Source organism: Myxocyprinus asiaticus, chromosome 1, assembly GCF_019703515.2.
Source record: "Myxocyprinus asiaticus isolate MX2 ecotype Aquarium Trade chromosome 1, UBuf_Myxa_2, whole genome shotgun sequence".
NCBI lineage: Eukaryota > Metazoa > Chordata > Actinopteri > Cypriniformes > Catostomidae > Myxocyprinus > Myxocyprinus asiaticus.
Window position 1 is genome coordinate 8896457 of NC_059344.1, and position 26456 is coordinate 8922912.

Consider the following 26456-nt stretch of genomic DNA (forward strand, 5'->3'; position numbering starts at 1 on the left):
TAAGAGCAGTGCATATGTGTTAAGAGCTACTGTATGTGTGTCTCTTACATTACATATGTTAGCCAGCAGGTGGTGGCAAAAGATCATTTTTGTGTGTAATATGAGCCAGTTAGGTGAGGTGAAGTGAATCCGCATCAGTTAGTGTTTACATACAACAGCACTACGTGATTGCTTGTATAACTACTACACTACTAAAGCTAGAAAATAGCTTTAAACCACTTTAAACTAACAACTTCAGCATTAAGGCTGAGAAAGTACTGTTCAAAATGGCGGAGGAGATTGCGGTTTCTATAGTGAATGACTCTTGCGCACCGGCTACCGTGAAATCGGGAGAAATACCCCCACTTGGACGGCTATTTTTCCACTGAGAAAGCTGACCTTCAGAGAGCTGACAGCATCTCTGCTTGGGTGTGGCAACAGGTGATTGCACATGCTCCATCTCTCTCTCTCTCTCTCTCTCTCTCTCACACACACACACCCCTCTCTCTCTCTCTCTCTCTCTCTCTCTCTCTCACACACACACACACACACACATCCATCCTTGTTTATCCAATAACTTGTTAGAAACAGCACAAGCTGTGATACTATTTCTGAAGTGACATTTTTAAATTACTAACGAAGGCTTGGACTCATCATTTGGTTTGAACCAGCAATGGCAGATGCTGATCCGTCACGTAAGAATGTAGTTCCATGCACAAATACGTTTTTATGACCGTACTCAGTTTTTTCTAATTTTTAAAAATGTACTTGTTAATTGAACTGTTATTGGCGAATATTGTATTGTGATATTGCTTAATTATATATATTTCTGCTTTTGAAAACTTTGATTTTGTAAATGTTGAGCTGTTGACCATTGTGTTTTCTCATAGACCGGCCTGGTTCAGTTCGGAGATGAAAGCCTGTTCATCGAGCCAGTGGGTCAGGCTGTGGATTCCTTCTCTGGCTGGGAACACCGAGTTATCCGGCAAAAGCATTATTTCATGGACAGTCCTGCTGCTGCTGCAAACACCAGCCCCAAATTCTGCCAAACACTCCAAGGTGAGAAGGTCACTGTTCTAAAATAGGGTGCACTTTACTGTGTCAGGTGTGGCAAGCCCCAGTGATTTAGCGGTCACTGTACTTAAATTCATAGCTCAATGGGGCTTTACTTTTGTCATATTTCTGGTGCAAGTGGGAAAAGTGGTCAGTTTTTGTGAGATTCTGTGGTCTCTTTGAATCTGATGATCGCAGAGTTTGTCCATTTTTAAATTGCAATAAAATACACTGTTGTAGAATAAGTGATTATATAAGGGCCCAAGCACTGAAAGTGCGGAGGCCTTACTGCGCATGTGGGAAAAAACGTAAGAAGCATGGCCCTCCGTCATTTCCATTTACGGTCTGAAACGCAATTGTCCTAATGTTCCGCCGCCGCACAGCAGTTCCGCATAAACTTCCTGTCATCTTTGAGGGAATGCAATGTAAAGTTTGTACAAAGTAACATTTATCTTTTACAATACTATCAAAGTGGAAAGCAGGCACAACAATGCCATATAAGAAAATGTATTAGTGTGGACGTAGCTTTAGTTGCATTTTAATATTTGCATTTAACATTGTTTTCGCTGCTATCAAAACAGACCTGTGACCTACAGTTGAGGAGCACTGTGTTAGGAGTGTTCCACTTTTCTCCAGAACTACTTAAGATTCAAGAGTTGTTAACTTCATAAATCAACTTTTTCATTGCAACATTTATTACTCTGTGTAGCTCTTTGATGTCTTCATCTTTTTAACAGCGTTGAAAGCCAGCGAGAGAGAGAGAGAGAGAGAGAGAGAGAGAGAGAAAGCTCAGCTGTTTTGGTCTTTACTGCCTTAATCTTGCTGGTAAATGGTGGTAAACTACTGTTGGAACGTGCTATTTTGCTGTTGAAATACTATCAGAAAGAAAGCAAGAATTCTGTTAGCTTGCTTGTGTACATTAATAATGCAGTGCATATTTTCCAGCCCCTCGGGTGTTTCTTTGGCAGGATTATGGATTTTTCTTGCCGAAAGGAATTCACATTTTTGAATACTGGCTCTTCTGTTCCCTTGGATGTTCCAAAAGCCTTTAGCATCTGTAAATTTTTATTGTCAGTGTCAGGGAGTTTTGTCTGAGCACATTGCATTATTGAATTTGTAGTTTACCCTTTGTACTGAAGCTACACTTATCAAAAATTCCGAGTCTGAATAGCCATATGCATGGATATATACAATCTACGGGCCAACCAAAACAACTTATGGAATTTCCAGTCGTACACTACTGTTGTTTGTGGTTGATTATACTCAATGCATACTCAAATTCCCTTTGAACCTTTTGCTCTGTTCAACATTGTACAAGTCCTCTTTTTTTGCTCTGACTTTGTGCACCATGAATATTACATAATACAATGATGAGAAGACCACCGGGACGCTTGACAAGTACTGCAGATTTTTTCCATATGTCAAAATCTGGTAATCAATGTAACACACAAACCTCTTGTTATAGGAAAAGAAACAGTAAATGAAAAAGAAATAAAGGTGAGTTAGTTGGTTTTGGGGGTTGTACTTTCGAGGAAGGGTCTGGACTCTGATCTTGTCTCGGCCATAATACAGCTCTAGGTGCATTTGTGATTCTGCTTCCCCCTGCACCTGGTGTGTAGGCAAAAAAAATGCCAGATTGGGTGGGGGGGGTTGGGATTCTTTCCTCTGCACTCATGTCTGTCGAAGTCTGTTTAGTGAGCCTGCCAGAGTTCTTTCTCTCACTCCCCCCTTTCCTGCCAGTGTGTTGAAAAGCCCAAAACAGTTGAGCGAGAGAAGTTGACCATTGCTCCCCCACAAACCAAACTGTCCCTAGAGGAGGATACTCGTCGAGACAGACCTTATATCCATTAAACTCAAAATGCCCCTCTTGGGCATGTACACACACTCATGTATGCTGTCTGTATGCATAAATTGGATCACGTTGCACAGTGGTTGATACAGAAGTGTTAAAAGCAATGGAAGGGGGTGAGCTGCAACTTGTCCTTAGTGGATCCTGCTCCATCCCCACTAAAATATGATACTGATGAAAGGGACTTAGCACTTCTAATCGGCCTATGTAATCTGCAGAGCTGTACGTCTGTTGATCCGTTCTGCTCATGCTCGCATGCCAGAAAGCTCAGGTTCGGGACACTGAAAGGGATGAAGAGACGCCTTGGTTCATTCTTCATATTGGTACATTCCTGTTTTGAATGTAGTTGAAGAGGATCAAGTGTCCGCATTGAGAAGAGGAACGCCAGACTGGGAGTAGACACAAAGAAGGATCTGAGCTTGGAGGAAACGACGTGTGAAATTGTTGGGGCCGATCCAAGATTATTGGTTGATTGATTCGTTCGGCTTGTTCGCTTAGACCAGCGGCCACTGCTGAGCTCTGGGAGTGAGATGAAAGGGGAAGTGCTGTTTAGTGGCCAGTTTGGTGTCTAGACAGAAACTGAATCTACAGTACCTGAACCTACAATGACTAATTTGTCAAGTACCTGATGCATTTATCCAAAGTGACTTTCTGTGGGCCACAGTGGTGAGAGTTCATGGGTCACCCATTGCGGGGTTTGAACATACAATCTTGGTTCCCAGGCCAATTTTTCTTTTTATTACATGGCTCTCTGAAATACTTGATTTCCTGCTACACATCGAGGTCCTGATCACCCTGTGTTTATTTTGCAATAATAACCGCTTGTCCGTACATTAGGCCTTATTTTTTTTTTTAAACTAAGTGCGCATTTTATTCATTGGCATATAGGGGGAATGCAGTGGCATTAAGCTAGACTTTAACCCACGTTTCCCAGCTCAATGTGTCAGAGCGCATGTGCTAACCAATAGGCCATGACTCCAACACACATTTCTTTAACCACTGCATTACACCACCCTTTAAAGGACTAGTTCACCTAAAAATGAAAATTTTTGAACATTGACTCACCCTCACTTCACCATGTTGTTCCGACCCTGTATTTTTTTCTTTCAGGTGTGAAACAAAAAATAAGATATTATAATGTCGGAGCTTCTGTTTTTAAGATATGAAAAGTAGGTGGGGATTTATAGTGCCAAGCTCCATAAATACATTGTAAAATTAGTCCATATGAGTCATGTGCTATAGTCCAAGTCTTAAGCAGTCATTCGATAGCTTTGTGTGAGGAACAGACTGAAATCGAAGTTATTCACTGATAATCTTCCCTCCATCTGTGCTCTCAGATTATATTCATGCTTGTAATCAATAACTAATAAATGTAAAAAATGGCTCCTTCAGAAGTGTTTGAAAAATGCAACCGTATATGAGATTTAAAAGCTACAGCATGGGGGAAGATTGTCAGTGAATAATGTTTCATTCTGTTCCGCACACAAAACTATCATATGGTAGGGATTTTAGGACACACACAGGCACTTACACATGCTCTCACACACAGCAGGAGAGTGAGCAGGTGTGGAGTATGTGGTTTATGTTTCCCCTTCAGCACAAACGTATTATTTATAGTCAGCCACACAGTTTTCACCATTACTGGCCCCTCAAGCTTTAGGGGCCTGACTATGAGATTTATTTGCAGTCTACATGATTGTTAATTGAATTTTGAAATGGACAAATCAAAGTCCTCACACCTGATCCTAAATCAGCCGGTGAGCAGAACTTGAAGGGAACTGTTCATAAAGCACAGCCAAAAGAACCAATGATTTAAGAACAAAATACCCTTAAGCTAAATATATATATATATATATATATATATATATATATATATATATATATATATATATATATATTAGCCAAGTCTTTTACGACATCTACTTTGTGCATGACGCGAGTCATTTTTCACAACAATTGTTTACAGACAAACTGTTTCGCTTTTAATTGACTATATCACAATTCCAGTGGGTCAGAAGTTTACATACACTAAGTTAACTGTGCCTTTAAGCAGCTTGGAAAATTCCAGAAAATGATGTCAAGACTTTAGACAATTAGCCAATTAGCTTCTGATAGGAGGTGTACTGAATTGGAGGTGTACCTTTGGATGTATTTTAAGGCCTTCAAACTTATTTTGAGAAGCTTGTGGAAGGCTACCCAAAACGTTTGACCCAAGTTAAATAATTTAAAGCAATGCTACTAAATACTAACAAAGTGTATGTAAACTTCTGACCCACTGGGAATGTGATGAAAGATATAAAAGCTCAAAGAAATAATTCTCTCTACTATTATTCTGACATTTCACATTCTTAAAATAAAGTAGTGATCCTAAGACAGGCAATGTTTTCTACGATTAAATATCAGGAATTGTGAAAAACTGAGTTTAAATGTATTTGGCTAAGGTATATGTAAACTTCTGACTTCAACTATATATATATATATATATATATATATATATATATATATATATATATATACACACACACACACACACATATATTAAAAACAACTTCTGACTTCAACTATATATATATATATATATATATATATATATATATATATATATATATATATATACACACACACACACACACACACACATATATTAAAAACAACTTCTGACTTCAACTATATATATATATATATATATATATATATATATATATATATATATATATATATATATATATATATGTACACACTACCGGTCAAAAGTTTTGAAACATGACTGAAATGTTCTCATGATCTTAAAAATCTTTTGAACTGAAGGCATGTTCTTAAATGTTTGAAATTAGTTTTGTAGACAAATATAACTGTGCCACCATATTAATTTATTTCATTATAAAAAATAAAAAAAGCAGCTAATAAGTGCCCAACATTGATGGGAACTCCTTCAATACTGTTTAAAAAGCATCCCAGGGTGATACCTCAAGAAGCTGGTTGAGAAAATATCAAAAGTACATGTCTGCAAATTCTAGGCAAAGGGTGACTACTTTGACGATGCTAAAATATAACAGTTTTGATTTATTTTGGATTTTGTTCAGTCACAACAGAATTCCCATAGTTCTATTTATGTTATTCCATAGTTTTGATGACTTTACTATTATTCTAAAATGTAAAAAAAAAAAAAAAAAAAAATTATAATAAAGAATGAGTGTTTCAAAACTTTTGACCGGTAGTGTGTGTGTGTGTGTGTGTGTGTGTATATATATATATATATATATATATATATATATATATATATATATATTTTTTTTTTTTTTTTTTTTTTTTTCATATTTTGAATTGTGCTGTGTTCATTTTCTGTTGTACCAAGTACAACAAGGTAGGTTGTGTGTAAAAGACTGAAAAACAATAAATATATCTGAATGAAGCATATTTTGTCCACTCATGAGATATTGTGATTAATCTCGATTAACTACAAGAAAACATGCGATTCAAAATTGTAATTGTTTGACAGCCCTAATATATATATATACATACCGAACTTGTGGAATTGTTTTCTTTGTTGTCACTATCATTTATCAGCATGGATTGCATATTTTATGATTTTGAGGGAGAACCGCTTGACACGGGCACAACATAGTGAAAGAAAAATACCGGCAAAACGTTGTGCATATTAACACATTAATTAACCTCTAGAGACAGTTTAGTTCTAAGAAAAAACAATTGTTTATGTTATTAATTTAGGTATACCAAAAAATAATATGTCAAAGAAGAATTATATTTTACCATTGTTAGCCCCTTTCACACAGACAGCCTTTTCCAGAACAATACTTGCAAATTTCAGGTTAGAGGTCATGTGTGAACACAACCTTTTTGAAAATATTGGTAAATTTTGCTCTGGCAATTTTTCTTAGTGAGAAGTTGTATCATTACCTATACATTTCCATGGTATGTGTGAACAGCACTTATAATACTAATACCAGAAAAGGCAACCCAGTGGTTTTCCTGTAATTTACCTGGTTGCATGTGTGAATGGGGCTAATGTGAGGTGAAAATAAGGATCTATTCTCAGTGTCACTCAGTAACCATCTGTAAGTTCCTTCAGAAATCAGCGCGTTGTGCACTCTGGTGTGTTTAGAATTTTATGACGTAAAAAAATTGTTTTGGATTATTTATGAAAACTGACAGATAATGGACAATGTCACGTTGTGTCACCGCAGACATTTGAAAAAATCTATAGTTTTATGTTTCTAGTATTCTAGTTTTGATAAAGCACCAAGGGACCCCCCAGGTTGCATTTATTTGGCCTTATGGGGGGTTCCTTAACTCTTTTAAAGCAGCTCGTAAAAACATGTACAGGTGCATCTCAATAAATTAGAATGTCGTGGAAAAGTTCATTTATTTCAGTAATTCAACTCAAATTGTGAAACTCGTGTATTAAATAAATTCAATGCACACAGACTGAAGTAGTTTAAGTCTTTTGTTCTTTTAATTGTGATGATTTTGCTCACATTTAACAAAAACCCACCAATTCACTATCTCATAAAATTAGAATACATCATAAGACCAATAAAAAAAAACATTTTTAGTGAATTGTTGGCCTTCTGGAAAGTATGTTCATTTACTGTATATGTACTCAATACTTGGTAGGGGCTCCTTTTGCTTTAATTACTGCCTCAATTCGGCGTGGCATGGAGGTGATCAGTTTGTGGCACTGCTGAGGTGGTATGGAAGCCCAGGTTTCTTTGACAGTGGCCTTCAGCTCATCTGCATTTTTTGGTCTCTTGTTTCTCATTTTCCTCTTGACAATACCCCATAGATTCTCTATGGGGTTCAGGTCTGGTGAGTTTGCTGGCCAGTCAAGCACACCAACACCATGGTCATTTAACCAACTTTTGGTGCTTTTGGCAGTGTGGGCAGGTGCCAAATCCTGCTGGAAAATGAAATCAGCATCTTTAAAAAGCTGGTCAGCAGAAGGAAGCATGAAGTGCTCCAAAATTTCTTGGTAAACGGGTGCAGTGACTTTGGTTTTCAAAAAACACAATGGACCAACACCAGCAGATGACATTGCACCCCAAATCATCACAGACTGTGGAAACTTAACACTGGACTTCAAGCAACTTGGGCTATGAGCTTCTCCACCCTTCCTCCAGACTCTAGGACCTTGGTTTCCAAATGAAATACAAAACTTGCTCTCATCTGAAAAGAGGACTTTGGACCACTGGGCAACAGTCCAGTTTTTCTTCTCCTTAGCCCAGGTAAGACTCCTCTGACGTTGTCTGTGGTTCAGGAGTGGCTTAACAAGAGGAATACGACAACTGTAGCCAAATTCCTTGACATGTCTGTGTGTGGTGGCAAATTCTTGAATCGATTTTGCTTGACAATCCTCATAAGGCTGCAGTTCTCTCGGTTGGTTGTGCATCTTTTTCTTCCACACTTTTTCCTTCCGCTCCACTTTCTGTTAACATGCTTGGATACAGCACTCTGTGAACAGCCAGCTTCTTTGGCAATGAATGTTTGTGGCTTACCCTCCTTGTGAAGGGTGTCAATGATTGTCTTCTGGACAACTGTCAGATCAGCAGTCTTCCCCATGATTGTGTAGCCTAGTGAACCAAACTGAGAGACCATTTTGAAGGCTCAGGAAACCTTTGCAGGTGTTTTGAGTTGATTAGCTGATTGGCATGTCACCATATTCAAATTTTTTGAGATAGTGAATTGGTGGGTTTTTGTTAAATGTGAGCCAAAATCATCATAATTAAAAGAACCAAAGACTTAAACTACTTCAGTCTGTGTGCATTGAATTTATTTAATACACGAGTTTCACAATTTGAGTTGAATTACTGAAATAAATGAACTTTTCCACAACATTCTAATTTATTGAGATGCACCTGTATGTACTTCAAGCTTGAATTGCTACGATGGTAGGAAAATACTTGCTTTTATTTTTAATTTGCGTACATGTTAGGAGGAATGATTAATTGCATTAATCTTTTTAACACATTATTTTTTTATATAATTAATCACACAGAATAATGAGTAACTAAAACAGCCAACTTGATGGTGAGAGAATGATGGGAGAATAGTTTTTTTGGGTGACATATTCCTTTTAAAATGTCAAAACAGCTGGAGGACCTGAGTCATTCCTGCAGGTAGCTTGTTATTACAGTATTACAGTAGATGACTGTTTGCTTGTTTCTTTGGCACCTCAAAATATAATTTAGTGCTCCTGACCATTAATATTGGTTGTGTTACTCATTTAAGTGTATCCTTTGTTTTTTGATTGTTTCTGACTGCAGGAATTGTTGCTGGTGTCAGCACATTACTTGAAAATTGAAGATGTTCTGTATCATTTTTGTGGAAGCCCAAGGCACAGTTAGTTAGCCTAATTCTCTTTGGTCAGATCAGCCAGAAAATAGCTGAGAATGGGAAAAATACTTGTGCTAAAAAAAGAACACGTCAGATTAGCACCATATGTTTTGTTGTTAGTCATTTGTACATGTGTGGGCACTCACACAAAAGCACATTTCTACCCCTCAACACCTATAAACATACAATGGAGACCCCCATTAGAGGGACCTCCATCAAAGCCCAACTCCATTCTGTGGAAAAAGAGCATATATAAGCTTGACCATTCAACAGAATTAAATGGGACTCTAGATTACAGCTCTCAACAAATTTGCAGTTTATGAATTTCCATGACTTACCCAGTCATTTGTGACTACTGGATAAGAACTGTTTTTATTATAATTTTATTGAAACAAAATGCAAAGAGTATTTTCTAGCAAATTAAATATTTTGGAGCTGAGCATAACTAAATGTATAACTTTAGGTATTTTTATTACTTTTACATGGCATTTTAAGATTTTATTAATCTCCTTGACTTGACTTCAGCCCTGAAAATCACAATTTAAAAATTTCCCAATATTACAGGTTCCCTATCTGTCACTCACTCGACGTTGTGTCAATGTAGTGACACTAGGGGTTGAACTTGGGAGCCCCAGTCACCTCTGATATTTGAGAAAAGGCCAATGAAAATTGGCGAGTGGAATTTGCATGCCACTCCCCTGGACATACGGGTATAAAAGGAGTCGGCTTGCATTCACTCATTCAGATTTGTTCTTCGGAGCCGAACAGTGTGAAGCTGAAAAATTCCACTGGCGTTCCTTTTCACCTCTACAGTGGCTAGGCTGTTGGATATACGGCACATTTTGCAGCTGGTTCTCCCTTCTAACGCACAGATAAATGCAGAGAACGCCCCTGGACGCTTCGGCAGCCACACTAAGGAGACCCGCTGTAAACCAGGAGGTGGTACACAGACCACTCCATCCCCCGGTGGAGGGCCGGGAGGAGAGTCTTTTGTTCCCTTTTTCTTTGATTTCTCCGCTTGCCCGGAGGGCACCAGAACTTTCATTTTCAAAAAAAGAGCGGTTCCCTATCTGTCACTCACTCGACGTTGGTGTCGATGTAGTGACACTAGTGGTCACTCTTGGGAGCCCGAGACACCTCTGGTCTTTGATAAAAGGCCAATGAAAATTGGCGAGTGGTATTTGCATGCCACTCCCCCGGACATACGGGTATAAAAGGAGCTGGTATGCAACCACTCATTCAGATTTTCTCTTCGGAGCCGAACGGTCTTGCTCATTGAGCTGAATACTACTGTTCAGTCACCTCTGCTGGATCTGACGGTGCATTTCAGCGGCTTCTCCCTCCTCTGCACTGGTGCACTGCAGAGAACACCCCTGGGCGCTTCGGCAGAAAAACTAGAGAGTATATTTTCTGAAAGAGAATTTTTCCCCTGTAAAACAGTATATATTTCTGTAAAAGAGCGCACACACGGAACGTCTTTTTAAAGATGCTTTTCTGATTGTGTGTTATTCCTGGTTGCGCTCGTTATCTCTCGCCTTCTGATGGTCACGATCACTGTCTTACGTGTCTGGGCACTGCTCCACTGTTCGTGGATGGTCATGTTCTCATTGTGAGAATATGTCCATGGCAACGTTGCGGTCGCGGCTCGCCTTCGTAAGAAAGTGAGCCACCCCAGAGGCTCCCACCTCGGCCCTTTTACCCACGGGTATGAGGCCAGCGCGGCTAGCACTGGGGGCGATTTGGGGACCCCAATGGGACTGCCTCCGCCGGGTATCCCCCCGCGGACCTCCCATTCACCAGCACGCTCGTCTGCCACGATCGGGCTTCCGGATGAGTCCGCTGGCTCGTCTCACGGAGAGTTCGATCTCTTATTCGGAGCCCACGAAAAGTGATGAGCTCTCGAGCGCAGCATCTGAGAGCGGGCTTGTCCAGTCGGAAGCCTCAGCTGGGCTCCTCCCTTCGGAGTCGATTGCCCAGTCACAGGCTGACGTGGAGATGACGACATGCTTTCCCGGGCAGCCGCGAGCGTCGGCTAGAGTGGATCTCACTGCTCTTCCCTGAACCCTTGCGGCTCGGTGATTGGTTCCTGGGCTTGCGGTGCCACTCAAAGCCACGCCCCGCCCCCGTTCCTTTCTTCCCGGAAGTGCACGAAGAGCTGACAAGGTTGCGGGAGGCACCTTTTACTGCCCGGTCCCGATCTTTTCAGCTTCCCCACCCTCACTACTCTCAATGGTGGGGCGGCCAAGGGCTATTGGGCAATCCCCCGGTGGATAAAGGCACTTGCGGTGCACCTATGCCAGCAGAGCACCACCACCTGTCGCGGGTGCCCAAAGCCCCCGTCCAAGGCCTGTAGGTTTACGTCGTCTCTGACGGCCAAGGCCTGCGGTGCCGCTGGACAAGCCACCTCCACCCTGCACGCCATGGCTCTCCTGCAAGTCCGCCAAGGCGCTAAAGGAACTGCACGAGGGAAGTTCTGCCCCGGGATTGATGCAGGAACTGCGCTCGATGACCAACCTCACTCTCCGAGCGATGGAGGTCACGGCGCGGTCTCTTGGGCGGACGATGGCCACACTAGTGGTCCAGAAGCGCCACCTTTGGCTCAACCTGGTCGAGATGGGTGAGACCGACAAGATACGATTCCTTGCTGCCCCCATTTCCCAGGCGGGCCTATTTGGCGACACCATCGAGGACTTTACCCAGCAGTTTTCGATGGTAGAGCAGTAGATGGATGCTAGCCAGCATATCCTGCCCCGGCGCGGCTCAAGATCCCGCACCCCGTCTACTCATCGCCAAGGGCGATCCGCCTGCGGTGACTGCACCGGCTCCGCCGCAGCCCGCCCCTTCGGCCCGGCCCCGGCGTGGAGCCCACCGCAAGAAGCAGACACCACCCGTCTCGCGGCTGCCCAGAACCCGTGAAAGGCTTCAAATCGCCCTTGAGACGGGCGACCCAGGGACAACGAAACCTGCTGCTCTGGAGCTGGTAAGCAGATCTCCATCTTTTTGTTACCTTCTTGCATTTAATTGCGCTGCATGCCCAAGTGGCTGCAGTACTCAAGAGCTCAGCAAGAGCGGTTTCCTTGTTCCCTGGGTCACGTATCCGGTGTGTACGGCCATCATCATGACCACCGTCCACCACTCTATTTTGCATGTTTGGCGCTCCAGCGGCAGTCTCCCGCCCTTGAGCGCCCAGCTGTGGCACAAATCTGCCCCCGATGTGACAGTCTCCACGAGTCACAAGGACAGGCCTCTTCCTCCCCCGTCCCAGGCTGTTCCGGGGGTGGTCACAAGGAGCCAGGTAAGTGCTTCGATGTCCTTAGGCTCAGCACGGCCACGACGTGGTTTGGCACCTCGAGCTCCGCCCTGCCGCGAGGCCCCACCTGCCGCTACGTCCGATGACATTGTCCCTTTGGTCCCCCTTGCGCATGGCTTGCGCTTTCCAATCCGTCGCGAGGGCTGGTCCGGACCGTCCGACTCGGCTGCGCGATTCACTTCGCCGGGCATCTGCCCAGGTTCAGCGGTGTCCACTTCACCTTGGTTAAAGATGAAAATGCTGCTACCTTGCACGGAGATCCGGCATCAAGATTGGTTCGCGGTGGTAGACCTGAAGGATGCGTACTTCCACGCCTCGATCCTTCCTCGACCACAGACCCTTCCTGCGGTTCGCGTTCGAGGGTCAGGCGTATCAGTACAAAGTCCTCCCTTTCGGCCTATCCCTGTCTCCTCGCGTCTTTACGAAGGTCGCAGAGGCTGCCCTTGCCTCGTTAAGGGAGGTGGGCATTCGCGTTCTCAACTATCTCGACGACTGGCTAATCCTAGCTCACTCTCGAGATGTGTTGTGCGCACACAGGGACCTGGTGCTCTCACACCTCAGCCGACTAGGGCTTTGGGTCAACTGGGAAAAGAGCAAGCTCCTACCGGTGCAGAGCATCTCTTTTCTCGGTTTGGAGTTGGACTCAGTCTCCTTGACGGCGCGCCTTACGAATGAGCGTGCCCAGTCGGTGCTGGCCTGTTTGAAGGCGTTCAAACAGGGAACAGCGGTTCCTCTGAAACTTTTTCAGAGGCTCCTGGGGCATATGGCATCCTCGGCGGTGGCCACCCCGCTCGGGTTGATGCATATGAGGCCGCTTCAGCACTGGCTCCAGACTCGACTCCTGAGACGGGCATGGCACCACGGGACACACCGCGTGGCCATTACATCGGTCTGTCACCGTCTTTTCAGCCCTTGGACCGACCTCTCGTTCCTACGGGCAGGTGTTCCTCTAGAACTGGTCCCCAGGCGCGTCGTGGTCATGACAGACGCCTCCAAAACGGGCTGGGGCGCTGTTTGCAACGGGCACGCAGCCGCTGGCCTCTGGACGGGTCCGCGACTGCATTGGCACATCAACTGCCTCAAGTTGTTGGCAATTCTGCTCGCCCTGCGGAGGTTTCGGCCGTTGATCCAGGGCAAGCACGTGTTAGTTCAGACAGACAACACGACAACGGTAGCATATGTCAACCGCCAAGGTGGTTTGCGCTCTCGTTGTATGTCACAACTTGCCCGCCATCTCCTCCTCTGGAGTCAGCAGCATTTCAAATCTCTGCAAGCCACTCACATCCCGGGCAACCTCAACACTACAGCGGATGCGCTGTCACAACAGGTTACCCTCAGGGGAGAGTGGAGACTCCACCTTCAGGTGGTCCAGCTGATTTGGAGTCGATTTGACAGGCACAGGTGCACCTGTTCGCCTCCAAGAATCCTCCCCACTGCCCGCTCTGGTATGCCCTGACCAAGGCCCCCCCTCGGCATAGATGCGCTGGCACACAGCTGGCCCCCTGGCCAGCTACCAGCCCATTCTACCAGGGGTGTAACGGCTCCCTGGGCCCTGGCCAGGGGTGCCTCTCTAACAGACATTTGTAGAGCAGCGGGCTGGGCAACACCCAACACCTGTGTAAGGTTCTACAACCTCCGGGTGGAACCGATTTCGTCCCATGTAGTTGCACGTAACACAAGTGGATAAGCCCGGGATAGCTGGCCGGGTGTATCGCTTGCACATAGCGCCTTCCACCTCCCTTGGAGCTGAAGACGTGCGCCATTTAATTCCCAGTAGTGTTCACAAACTTTGTTCCCTGGTTGACTTCCTCCGAGCCCTGTGGCAGTCGAGTTTTCGGAGAGACTTGCTGCTGGCCCAGTACACGTGCTAAGAGCCCTGTTCTGGGTAGGTGCTCCGCATGTTGCGGTTCCCTGTAAGGCTAATCCCATGCGATCTATATCTTCAGCTAGTTCGTTTCCCTGCTGGCAAACTGCGTCTTCCTTGGGTAGAGCCCCTCTGCCCCAGTCTCCATGTTTGTAGTAACTCCTCCTCCATTTGGCAGGATCTACCTTGAAGGCTCTCCACATGGTTGGAAAGACCATGTGACGTATTCTTCCACTTAAATATCCCCCCCTCTCTTTGGGCGAGGTGTGGTCTCCGCGGTGTCTTCCCCTTGTGAGGGACACCCCCCGACTAGACCTGGTGGCCCAGTCGGATAATCCCCCTTCTTTTTTAGGGAGTGGAAAAAGAGAAGGGGAAAAGAGGCCACGACTGGGTTAAGACTGTCTCTATCTTTGGGTAGTCGACTTGTCCCCAAAAAGGGCCATTCGACACTCATAACTATGTTGGGAGAGGTTACATGTTGACCTGGTGTGCTGGCTATGAGGCACACAGCAAGTCTGCCCACCACACACCGCCAGTTCACGTAACACAGTTCAGCCTTGTGGCGTTTTGTATAGGGACCCCTAGTGTCACTACATTGACACCAACGTCGAGTGAGTGACAGATAGGGAACGTCATGGTTACTGGTGTAACCTCTGTTCCCTGATGGAGGGAACGAGACGTTGTGTCCCTCTTGCCACAACGCTGAACTACCCGCTGAAATGGCTGGACCTTATATCGGCTCCTCAGCATAAAACCTGAATGAGTGGTCGCATACCAGCTCCTTTTATACCCGTATGTCTGGGGGAGTGGCATGCAAATACCACTCACCAATTTTCATTGGCCTTTTATCAAAGACCAGAGGTGTCTCGGGCTCCCAAGAGTGACCCCTAGTGTCACTTCATCGACACCAACGTCTCATTCCCTCCATCAGGGAACGGAGGTTACATCAGTAACCATGACGTTTCCTCATTCTCTGGGTCACACACTCGATGTCTATGGTTGTCACGACAGCCGTACATCGAACACTCGCAGCAGGGGTGCTGCGGATGCGAATCCTCCACCTTCGCACACCGAGCTGCGACACTCACATATCCACAATCAGGCATATGCAACGCGCCACGAGGACACCCAGCCTCCTCTCCCGTCACAGACCGATCCTATGGTGGGTACGCAGAGAGAGGTAAGTGCTCTAACATCTCTCTCAGCACAGCTATGGGTTCAGGACGAGCCGACTCGGCTATTCGATCCCTTCCAGGTAGGACCTACCGCGGGACTCCTTTCCATGTGTGGTACTTCCCCATTGGTAAGTCCATGTGATGTGTTCTCCACATGTTAACCTCCCTTCGGGTAGGATGTGGTCTCCGCTGTGTCCTTTTCTCCATGGGGAAAAGAACACCTTCCCTGGTGCGAATATATCTGGGTCCCAGTTAAGTGAGTTTTCATTTTCAAAAAAAGAGAGAAAAGGTTGAAACATCTGATGCGAACTATTCCCATTGTAAGTATGTCCCCCCCCCCCTTTGGGGTACGAGGGACTATGCAACATATGTGGGGCATTGGGAAGGTTACGATGGGGCTGTGTGCACTTGTTATACGGCACGCGGTAGCCTGCCTACATCTGCACTGCCGATCCATGTAACCCATGTTAACTAGTTGTGGCATTTTGTATAGGAAACCCTAGTGTCACTACATCGACACAATATCGAGTGAGTGACAGATAGGGAATGTCTTGGTTACTGTTGTAACCTCTGTTCCCTGATGGAGGGAATGAGATGTTGTGTCCCTCCTGCCACAACACTGAACTACCCACTGAAATGGTCTCGGCTCCTCAGCACAAACCTGAATGAGTGAATGCAAGCCGGCTTCTTTTATACCCGTATGTCTGGGGGAGTGGCATGCAAATTCCACTCACCAGTTTTCATTGGCCTTTTCTCAAATATCAGAGGTGATTGGGCTCCCAAGTTCGACCCCTAGTGTCACTACATCGACACAACGTCTCATTCCCTCCATCAGGGAACAGAGGTTACAACAGTGCGAACCCTGAAATGCAGTGGTTTCTTAATGAAAACATAGGTAAACAAAAAATTATTTGTCCCCTCGTTCAGTACTGGTACACAAGTAACCATTGTAATTATCAAATATGTGCAAAAGTGAACACAAAGATTTTTAAGACGTCTTACTAGTGATTTCGTTCATGTAACAGAACCGAAATCTACTGAGAGTTTGTCAATGAATAATGCATTTTCAGTTTTTTTGTTTTTACATTTTTTATTTATATGTTGTAGTGAGTTTTCAGACCTGCAAACTAGTCGCCTTTCGGCGAAATTTGCCATTTTGATTTCAAAATATGTCATTCATGTGATTCAAGATTTTTTTGGTGGGGGGTGTATGGGTTGTTGGTTAGCCTACACATCCATGTAAAGGATTTGGTAAACTTCAGCATTATGTGAATAAACATTTTCCTCAGCTGATCGCATCCGTAAATAGAGCAGCACAAGCACAGGGACCCTGTGTGTTTGACAGACACTGCACATTTCTCTTGAGGACTACAAACAGCAAGCTCTTCTCACACTTCCAATCGCAGGGATAAGGAATCCTTACTCTTGCTGTGTGTGTTACAAAACTGATCTAAATCTCATTGTTGTTTTATACTGTATAAACGAAAGAATTCCTTAGTACAGAATACAGGACTTTAAAATGATTAATGGCTTGGATGTTTGTAATGCATGATCTTACTTTATGATGTCTCAGAAAAATAAATAAATAAATAAACTAAGAGAAACCTATTTAATTAACAGCCAACAGTAAAGAACATAAGGTATATTTAAAGAGACAAAGAGCTCGGAGCTGCACCTGTATTTCCCCTGCCTAAATGGTTGAAATCTGTGATGTGGGAATACTTTGGGTATTTCAAAAGGCACTATCTATATTTTTTAGTTAACCAGTTTGTGAGGTTTGTCACAAAAAAGTGTTGGCTCAGGCTGGAAACACTTCAAAATCGGAGCACCATCTCCACAAGCATCACCACGGAATTTGCATGTGAATGTGAGTGAAAATTTATTTAGGAAAAAAAAATTATTGCATATTTTAAAAAAAGAAGCAAAAAAACATACAAGACAGTTTAAATTTTTTTTGTAATGACTCATTTGGTATAACGCTAACTATGTTGAGGCTAGTAACAAAGTGGACCAATCACAGCTGTTGTGGTCTGCGTCGACGAGACATGGTTACATTTTTGAAGAGGTGCACTTCAGGCTATGCGTAGGCTATGCCGTAACCAGCGTAGCTACACTTAGCCTATGGCGTTGTGGCAGCGGGGGCGTGGTCAAGCATCTCTCCGGAGAGAGAGAAAGCAGTAAGGGTGCTTACACCTGAGCTAAATTATGTCTAACACCTGTCTCTAATTTCAGTGAGCACGGGGAGAGCGGCATAAATAGAGACACACCGCAAATAGAAGAGAGAGAGAGCCTGGGCACGACAGACCCGAACCAGAAGCAAAGAGTTTTTATCATAAATAATGAGAGTTTATTTTGTGAAGCGGTGTGTGACAGTGGCTTAACTTAGTACATAACGCAAGACTGTAAGACTGTAATTGTGCTGCAGTCAGAGAAAATAAATCCTTACCTGAACCAGGAAAGCTGCTTTTCGTTTCCTCCTTACAGGCGTAGATTCGATGCAGAAGAATAAATCTGCCTTAAGCGCCATATAAAGGTTTTATGCAAAAATGACCCTGAATTTCAAAGGCAATGAATAGCAATTTAGGAGAGATCACCATCGTTTATTATGAGTATGCTTTGTAATTAGACTCAAAGAACAAAAAAATATTTTAGTGGCAGGTGGACTGACACTTGTGATCCGTGAATTGCTGCTTCTGTCCGCCAGCGAAAGATTGAACCCCTTTCATCCACTCAATTCCGCACCACGAATGACGCAAAGCAGAATCTTATATACTAGCATGACCCACTGAAAATGTAGAGATGTGCTTAGCGCTGTGTGGGTTGCACAAATGGTTTGTTCACACTATTACCCGCATGCCAATAATTAACCCTCCACGTGCAAACAGTGTCTTACAGTAGGTTGCCAAACTCTGGGCTAGCCTTTTAAAGTACTTCTCTACGTCCATTCAATTCCCCAACTAACACCCCTTGCTATTAGTACAGCACACAGCGCAAGACACATACATGGAAAAATAGAAAATTGGTGGTAAGTCATTTATTCAAAAATATTTAAGAAAAGGAGAGAAAAGGCCAGTTTGGTTATTCATGAAATTACAAGAAAAAATTAATAAATAAATATTAAATAATTATTATTATTTTATTTTTTTTTGCATTTGGATTGGTATGGCCTGAAACTGACTGTATAACATTACACTGACCATTATGCCCTGCTTAGTCGAAAGGGCAAAGCACTTGGAGTATGAAATTACTGTCTCATTTATTCACGTTTAGGACACCCTATTTATTATATGATTTTAAATGACAAAATTACCTCCTTGAAGTGACCATCTGTACTCTTTACTAATTGTCGAAGGGCCTTTCGTGAAAGAAGTCACTTTCTAATTTTTGTTTGGAGCGGCTCTATGGGTAGCGCCCCCTTCCTGGCCTTCAAAGGTGTAGAAATGCCATTTGGAATTTACCTGAAATGTGTTAGAAGCCTTCAGACAGAACACGTTCTTAAGCTAAAAAAGATAGTTGCAATGCAACAAAGAGAACAGAACGCAGGTATCTCGAGGTGCATTTTTAAAAGCTGAAGATATTTGAACTGACATGGTATCTAAAAAACCTAGTGCACCTGCAGAAGATGCTCAAAAATAAGTAAGATGTGGCACACCAGTCAAAAATGTTTATATAGTGCATGTTTACATAGAAAAACTATTGAAAAGCAATGCAGACGGATGCAAAAACGCATTCGGTATGAACGAGCAATTCCCATTTCATAATGCAATTCATAATGCAACACAAGGATGCGTTGCATTTTCAGTCTTTCCACAAAGGGCTTTATAGCGCATGAGCGTAAACTGTCTTCTTTGACTGTGATCTACTGTCATGGTTCAGCAATAGTTTGAAGAGAATATTGCAAGTTAAGTCTGATAAACAAATATTTTAAGCAGTTGATAGCTTCCTGAATATAAACACATCTGAAGTAATGGCACAGACATTTGAAGGTAACTCTATCACACCCTTTAGTACTGAGGTTTCTTACTGCAACATTATCACCAGAACACAGAACACAGTACAGATGGTGCAACTTCATTTATTGTATCTTGCAGTGCGCTGGTAAAGCATTTACGTCTGCATTTCTGTACTTCCGTAAAGAATGTTTCTGGTCTGACAGTGTTCTTGTGATGTGTTTGTGTACCCGTGTGTGTGTTTGTGTGTGTGTGTGTATTAGACAAGAAAAAGCAAAAAAAGGCAAAAGGAGCAGAAGAGGCACGCGGCAGGAGAAACACCATCAGGCTGAGCAGAGAATACACAGTGGAGACAGTAGTGGTGGCAGATGCAAACATGGTGCAGTACCACGGTGCTGAGGCTGCACAACGCTTTCTGCTCACCGTCATGAACATGGTGAGACACAAGCAAGTAGTTAACACACACACAATGCAATACAGGACAAAATATAGAGCAATCAACAATGGATAAGTTAAGCCAAATCTCTGGATTGAATTTCAGGATCTCGTCATTGAGTCAGCCAGCCTTACCAGATAAGGTTGTTCGTCCAAAAATAAAAGAGCTTTTTTGTACTATTCTTAAAGGATATTTTACCCAAAAATATATATATTTTTCAAACCTAAATCATTTACTCACCCTTATGTCATTCCAAACTTGTATGTCTTTATTTCTTCTGTGAACACAAATGAGAATGGTCATGCAGCTCTTTTCCATACAACAACAGTTAATGATGACCATGACTGTAAAGCTCCAAAAGGGACAAAAAAGGAACACCATAAATGCACCAAAAAAGTAGTCCATATGAATCGCTTGCTACATTATGCTATATTCCAAGTGTAGAGCATGATTTGAAATTCTTTGCCTAGGCAGCAACTTCGTAAACAGTCAATTTCTAATTATAATGGTCAATACTCACAAATAAATATACAAAATAAATATACAAAATAAAAGATTAAATAGTTTTTTATTTGTATGGGAGTATGTTGTATTGATACTGGTACTTATATTTACAATCAATATTTCCCTCAACTCTGTCTGCCAGCTTGGATTAAAGTCAACATGAATCCAAAATTGAATCCATTTGCTTTCTTAATGTTTGTTTCTTGTCTTTATGTGTACTATTTGCTGGTACACATTATTATAAAAACGTTTGTGTCTTTATAATATTTTATTAGAATGTAATAACTTGAGCAGTCTCTGAAACTGCTTTCCTTTACAGCTGACATCACAAATCAATCTTCTTTTTCAATACCACCCCTCCAACCACCTCTTCATTCTGGTACACACACACACACACACACATACACACACACACACACAAAAAGGCACTGTTTATGATATAATGAATCCCTGATGGAAAGAATAAAGTCCCAGAATCAATGTATCCCAGAGAGAAGGCAATCCCATAATGCACTGCAATGAAATCAGTGACAAAATCCATTCAAGATGGCGGAGAAAGTGATCTAATCTTCAGTCTGATTTACTGCAAAGTGGACTATTAACCCGGTATTTGTGGGCTTAGTATTTTTATATGCTAATGCCCTACTCTGTTGAAATCAATTGCGTCAAGTCTCCAGTGCGCTTTACGTGAGGAGTGCTATGTGTATGATGCTGCCTTTGTAGAATGTTTCAATTCGGTCATAGGCAGCTATGGTTATGCAAACTAGGTTTTAGAACACAGCTGAAAAAGCACATTTCACTTGGAGGTTCCTGGATACCCTGGCCACCAGAAATTAGATCTGATTTGATCCGACAAGAGGTCAAGCATTAAAGTGTCATGCATTAAAATGTATTAGAAGGACTAATTGAAATATATAACCAAGGACAGGGGTGGACTGGGAACAAAAAACGGCCCTGGAGAAAATTTGTCGAGTGAAATGGGTGTTGTGACAATGTGTTTTGCTGTCTCCTTCTGCATATCGCAGCCCCTTCAGCTTATCGTGGCCCCCTTCATCATATATTGGCCCATTTTGGCATATCGCACTCCCGTTTCAAGGCCGGCCAACCAGGAAAAGTCCTGGTTCAACTGATGGCCAGTCTGCCTCTGACTCAGGGTCATCTTTAACACTGGGTAAACAAAATCCTGGGTTATCTTTACCCTGGGTTAATAACTAATCATGGGTTTTTATGTTCAGAGGTTTCACACTGTGTAAATCCCGGATTAACTTTCTTATGTGCATTTATGTGATGTCAATATCAAAGATTACACGAATATAGCTTGCGAAGGACACGCAACCTGTCAGTGGAAATGCTGCCAAGCAAATCAGCTCTGTTTGTCTTGAAACATACCACAAAACCTTAGGCAAAAGGATTTAAATGCTGTCTCTTCATCAAGCCAGTTATTATGTTTGCCATCACTGTTCGACACTGTTGGTTTGCCTCAGATAGAGAATGTTAACAGCGTGTGAAAGTTTTTGCAGCTGTACAAAGTGCATAGATATTTAATGAGGTAAGCACTGAGGCCTTTTATTATTAATTGTGTGTTGCTAAACATCCTACTGTGAAATTCTAACACTGTATCACTTCAGCTGTATACCTCTGGCACCGCAATGCTAACCCTGCTCTGTAGCAGGTTTTTATAACCCCCTTTTAAAAAGTACAAGTGTGAAATGATGCTTTACTCAGGAACAAACAGGAGGAACTCGGGTATGAACAGGTAAATCTCGAGCCTTTGGGACTCTGGATTTTTTTCAGAGTCCAGACGAGTCCATGACATTTGTGATGCAATAAAAAAAAATAAAAAAATAAAAAAATAAATAACAAAACAGAAATTAATGAGCACATCTCTGTCTGCATGCAGCTGTATTAGCCCATGAAGTCATAGATGTAGCCAGAGTTGTTTCTCTGTGTTAAGCAAACACACGCACACACACATACGCACGTGCACAGGCACGCTCATCAGTCAACCAATACACTTGAATGTTACTACAGAGACTACTGTATAACATCGACTACCGAGGTGGCTGGCACAATGAAAACATAAAGATGGGTATGTATCCAATTTAATAGAAACTAAACAAGGCAGTTTCACACGACACGGGACCTGACAACTGGTAAAATTGCGTGTGGCGTTTGTGCAGCCAAGACGGTGCTCGCATTGTGGTTTCATCGTGGTTAAAAACTTAAAATCAAGAACTTCATTGAGTCAAGTAAACCCACATCATGTCTCTCACAGTTTACTTAAAACAGCATATCGAAATAAAAATACATAAAAATAGTATTAATATTGGATATTAAGTCTTTTTAGGTGTAATGTATTTACACATGTAGGCTTCTGTAGTCTCTTGTGGTCCACGTAGTGTTGTCAGCTTCAACTGGTCCATAATAGCTTGATGAATTAACTGTGTCATTTTTTAAATAGTCGGGGGAAAAAAGCGTTATTGTTAAAGCAGACAGCAACTCTAAACATATAAACAGCACCTATTTATTATTGATTGACTGTTTTCAAAGCACTGACAAGCTGCTTAATATACGTTCTTTTACAGCATTTGTCCACCATTCACATCATTCAACCATGCGCAATAAAATATTAGAATATTTTGGGCAGTGAAATGTTTTGTTTATAATTTAATTATAGACTATAAAATAAATGTATTATTCGATGACAGAGTTTGTGTATGAAGCTAAACTTCATGTTACGAGATGAATTTAGTTGGTTATGACGTTTTTATTTTGAATTTGTATTTTATTATATTTAATTTTTATTGTAAACCACCAGGCAACTTATGCACGCCTTTATTTAGCCTACATCTCTGACACTTTTGAAGGACAATTCTGTTAAATTTATGACTCAAAATGATTATTCTCCATGTAAATTTTCTTTGGTTGGTTTTTAAAGATTTCAGACTGATTGTAGATCAACATGGTTGCCGCTCAAGCAAATATCAATTATTATAATTTTTTTTAATCTTCTGCGGCAGCTGCTGCGAGACACACATGGATGCATCAGGGATTTAGGTACACGAGCAGCACGCAGAACTGCCCTGCATTATGCGGTTTCCCGCAAATTAACTAGAAAATCACTGGGCTTTTCCAGTTTTTTTGGATGTAGCATTTGCAGTCAAATCGTGAGACATAACTTCTCAGCGAGTGCTAATTACTACTGTGTTGACTCATTTGTATGTACTGTATTTTCCCAAATCAGTCGGCAGATAGAGAAAATAGATTCAGAAAGAAATCTCAGTATAGACTATTATTTCTTTAGATAATTTTAAATAAAACTAAATTAAATTGAATTGACAAATTGAAAATGAAGTAGAAACAGAAACTAAATTAAAAGTCGAAACATAATAACCTTGGTTGTAATGACTAACGCAGCTTTCGCTTTCTTTAGTCTATGTTTGAGTGGAGGGGAAAAAGCAACAAATAATTGAAATGTAAACAGAACGCAATAAGAAGTGTGTTGAAGGACAGTTTTGCCTTTATACACCTAAAGCATATGCTTTCATTCTGAAACCACTTTGAAGTTTTTTCAGCAGGATTCTAATCATAATATATATATATATATATATATATATATATATATATATATATATATATATATATATATATATATATATATGAAAGGCAACAGAGGTGTTTTTGTTACATTTACAGTGCATCCAGAAAGTATTCACAGCGCTTCACTTTTTCCACATTTTGTTATGTTACAGCCTTATTCCAAAATGGATTAAATTCATTATTTTCCAAAATTCTACAAACAATACCCCATAATGACAACATGAAAAAAGTTTGTTTGAAATCTTTGCAAATTTATTAAAAATAAAAAACAAAAAAAATCACGTTCATAAGTATTCACAGCCTTTGCCATGACACTCAAAATTGAGCTCAGGTGCATCCTGTTTCCACTGATCATCCTTGAGATGTTTCTACGACTTGATTGGAGTCCACCTGTGATAAATTCAGTTGATTGGACATGATTTGGAAAGGCACACACCTATCTATATAAGGTCCCACAGTTAACAGTGCATGTCAGAGCACAAACCAAGCCATGAAGTCCAAGGAATTGTCTGTAGACCTCAGAGACAAGATTGTATCAAGGCACAGATCTGGGGAAGGGTACAGAAAAATTTCTGCAATTGAAGGTCCCAGTGAGCACAGTGGCCTCCATCATCCGTAAATGAAAGAAGTTTGGAACCACCAGGACTCTTCCTAGAGCTGGCAAGAACGGCCAAACTGAGCGATCGGGGGAGAAGGGCCTTAGTCAGGGAGGTGACCAAGAACCCGATGGTCACTCTGACAGAGCTCCAGCGTTTCTCTGTGGAGAGAGGAGAACCTTCCAGAAGAACAACCATCTCTGCAGCACTCCACCAATCAGGCCTGTATGGTAGAGTGGCCAGACGGAAGCCACTCCTCAGTAAAAGGCACGTGACAGCCCGCCTGGAGGACTCTCAGACCATGAGAAACAAAATTCTCTGGTCTGATGAAACAAAGATTGAACTCTTTGGTCTGAATGGCAAGCGTCATATCTGGAGGAAACCAGGCACCGCTCATCACCTGGCCAATACCATCCCTACAGTGAAGCATGGTGGTGGCAGCATCATGCTGTGGGGATGTTTTTCAGTGGCAGGAATTGGGGGACTAGTCAGGATTGAGGGAAAGATGAATGCAGCAATGTACAGAGACATCCTTGATGAAAACTTGCTCCAGAGCACTCTGGAACTCAGACTGGGGCGAAGTTTCATCTTCCAACAGGACAACAACCCTAAGCACACAGCCAAGATAACAAAGGAGTGGCTACAGGACAACTCTGTGAATGTCCTTGAGTGGCCAAGCCAGAGCCCAGACTTGAACCCGATTGAACATCTCTGGAGAGATCTGAAAATGGCTGTGCACCGACACTCCCCATCCAACCTGATGGAGCTTGAGAGGTCCTGCAAAGAAGAATGGGAGAAACTGCCCCAAAATAGGTGTGCCAAGCTTGTAGCATCATACTCAGAAAGACTTGAGGCTGTAATTGGTGCCAAAGGTGCTTCAACAAAGTATTGAGCAAAGGCTGTGAATACTTATGTACATGTGTTTTTTTTTTTTTTTTTATAAATTTGCAAAGATTTCAAACAAACTTCTTTCATGTTGTCATTATGGGGTATTGTTTGTAGAATTTTGTGGAAGATAATGAATTTAATCCATTTTGGAATAAGGCTGTAACATAACAAAATGTGGAAAAAGTGAAGCACTGTGAATACTTTCCAGATGCACTGTATTTTGAAAAGCAGTTTTTCTTAGCTTAAAATATTGATGTTGAGTTTAAGGTTACCATTTCAATTCAGATTCATGAACAGATTCATTCGGACTCGACTCGGACTGCTATGGACTCGATCTTGAGTCTGACTCGGCCCCTTTTGGACTCGAACTCAACTCTGACTTGATTGTTTAAAGACTCGGACTTGACTCAGACTCGACTTGAGTTCGTTGTACTATAAAAACATACTGTAAGTTTAAAAACTCAGAACTTTCTCCACAATACAGAAAGAGAAATTGTTACATTTTTATAAAAACAAATTTCAGGGGGGACACCCCTGAACCCCCAATACAGTGTTTTTGATCTGTCAAAAGGCCTCGTATGCCCCATATATTCTGAATGTAAAAATATTTAAACAAAAACTGGACTGCTGTCATTCAGCTTCAAAATGAACTGTTGATCTTTTAATATTCATATCCAAGTTGTGAGGAGGCAGGTGAGGAATGAGGATCTAAATGCAGCTTTTAATGGTAAACAAAAAGATAAACAAAGTACTCAGAATAAAACGAAACGAAACACGGAAAACCAGGCACAGAACATGACAGCACAAGTGAAGACTGACAAAGAAACCAGGGAAACAAGGGCTTAAATACAAATGGGCAAACAAGAAAACGAGGAACACCTGGGGAAAACAATCAGGGGAA

At 42.2% G+C, this 26456-nt stretch overlaps 1 protein-coding gene across 3 annotated transcripts in view; it reads left to right on the forward strand.

Annotated features, from left to right (window-relative positions):
- The window catches only part of adamts17 (ADAM metallopeptidase with thrombospondin type 1 motif, 17), a 329457-nt gene that overhangs the window by 9425 nt on the left and 293576 nt on the right, over window positions 1-26456 (forward strand). For all 3 annotated transcript variants that reach the window (XM_051711565.1, XM_051711576.1, XM_051711587.1), the window contains exons 3-4: window positions 870-1038; window positions 19795-19967. In XM_051711565.1, coding sequence (XP_051567525.1) covers window positions 870-1038; window positions 19795-19967 — 342 coding nt within the window. The remainder of the gene's footprint in view (window positions 1-869; window positions 1039-19794; window positions 19968-26456) is intronic.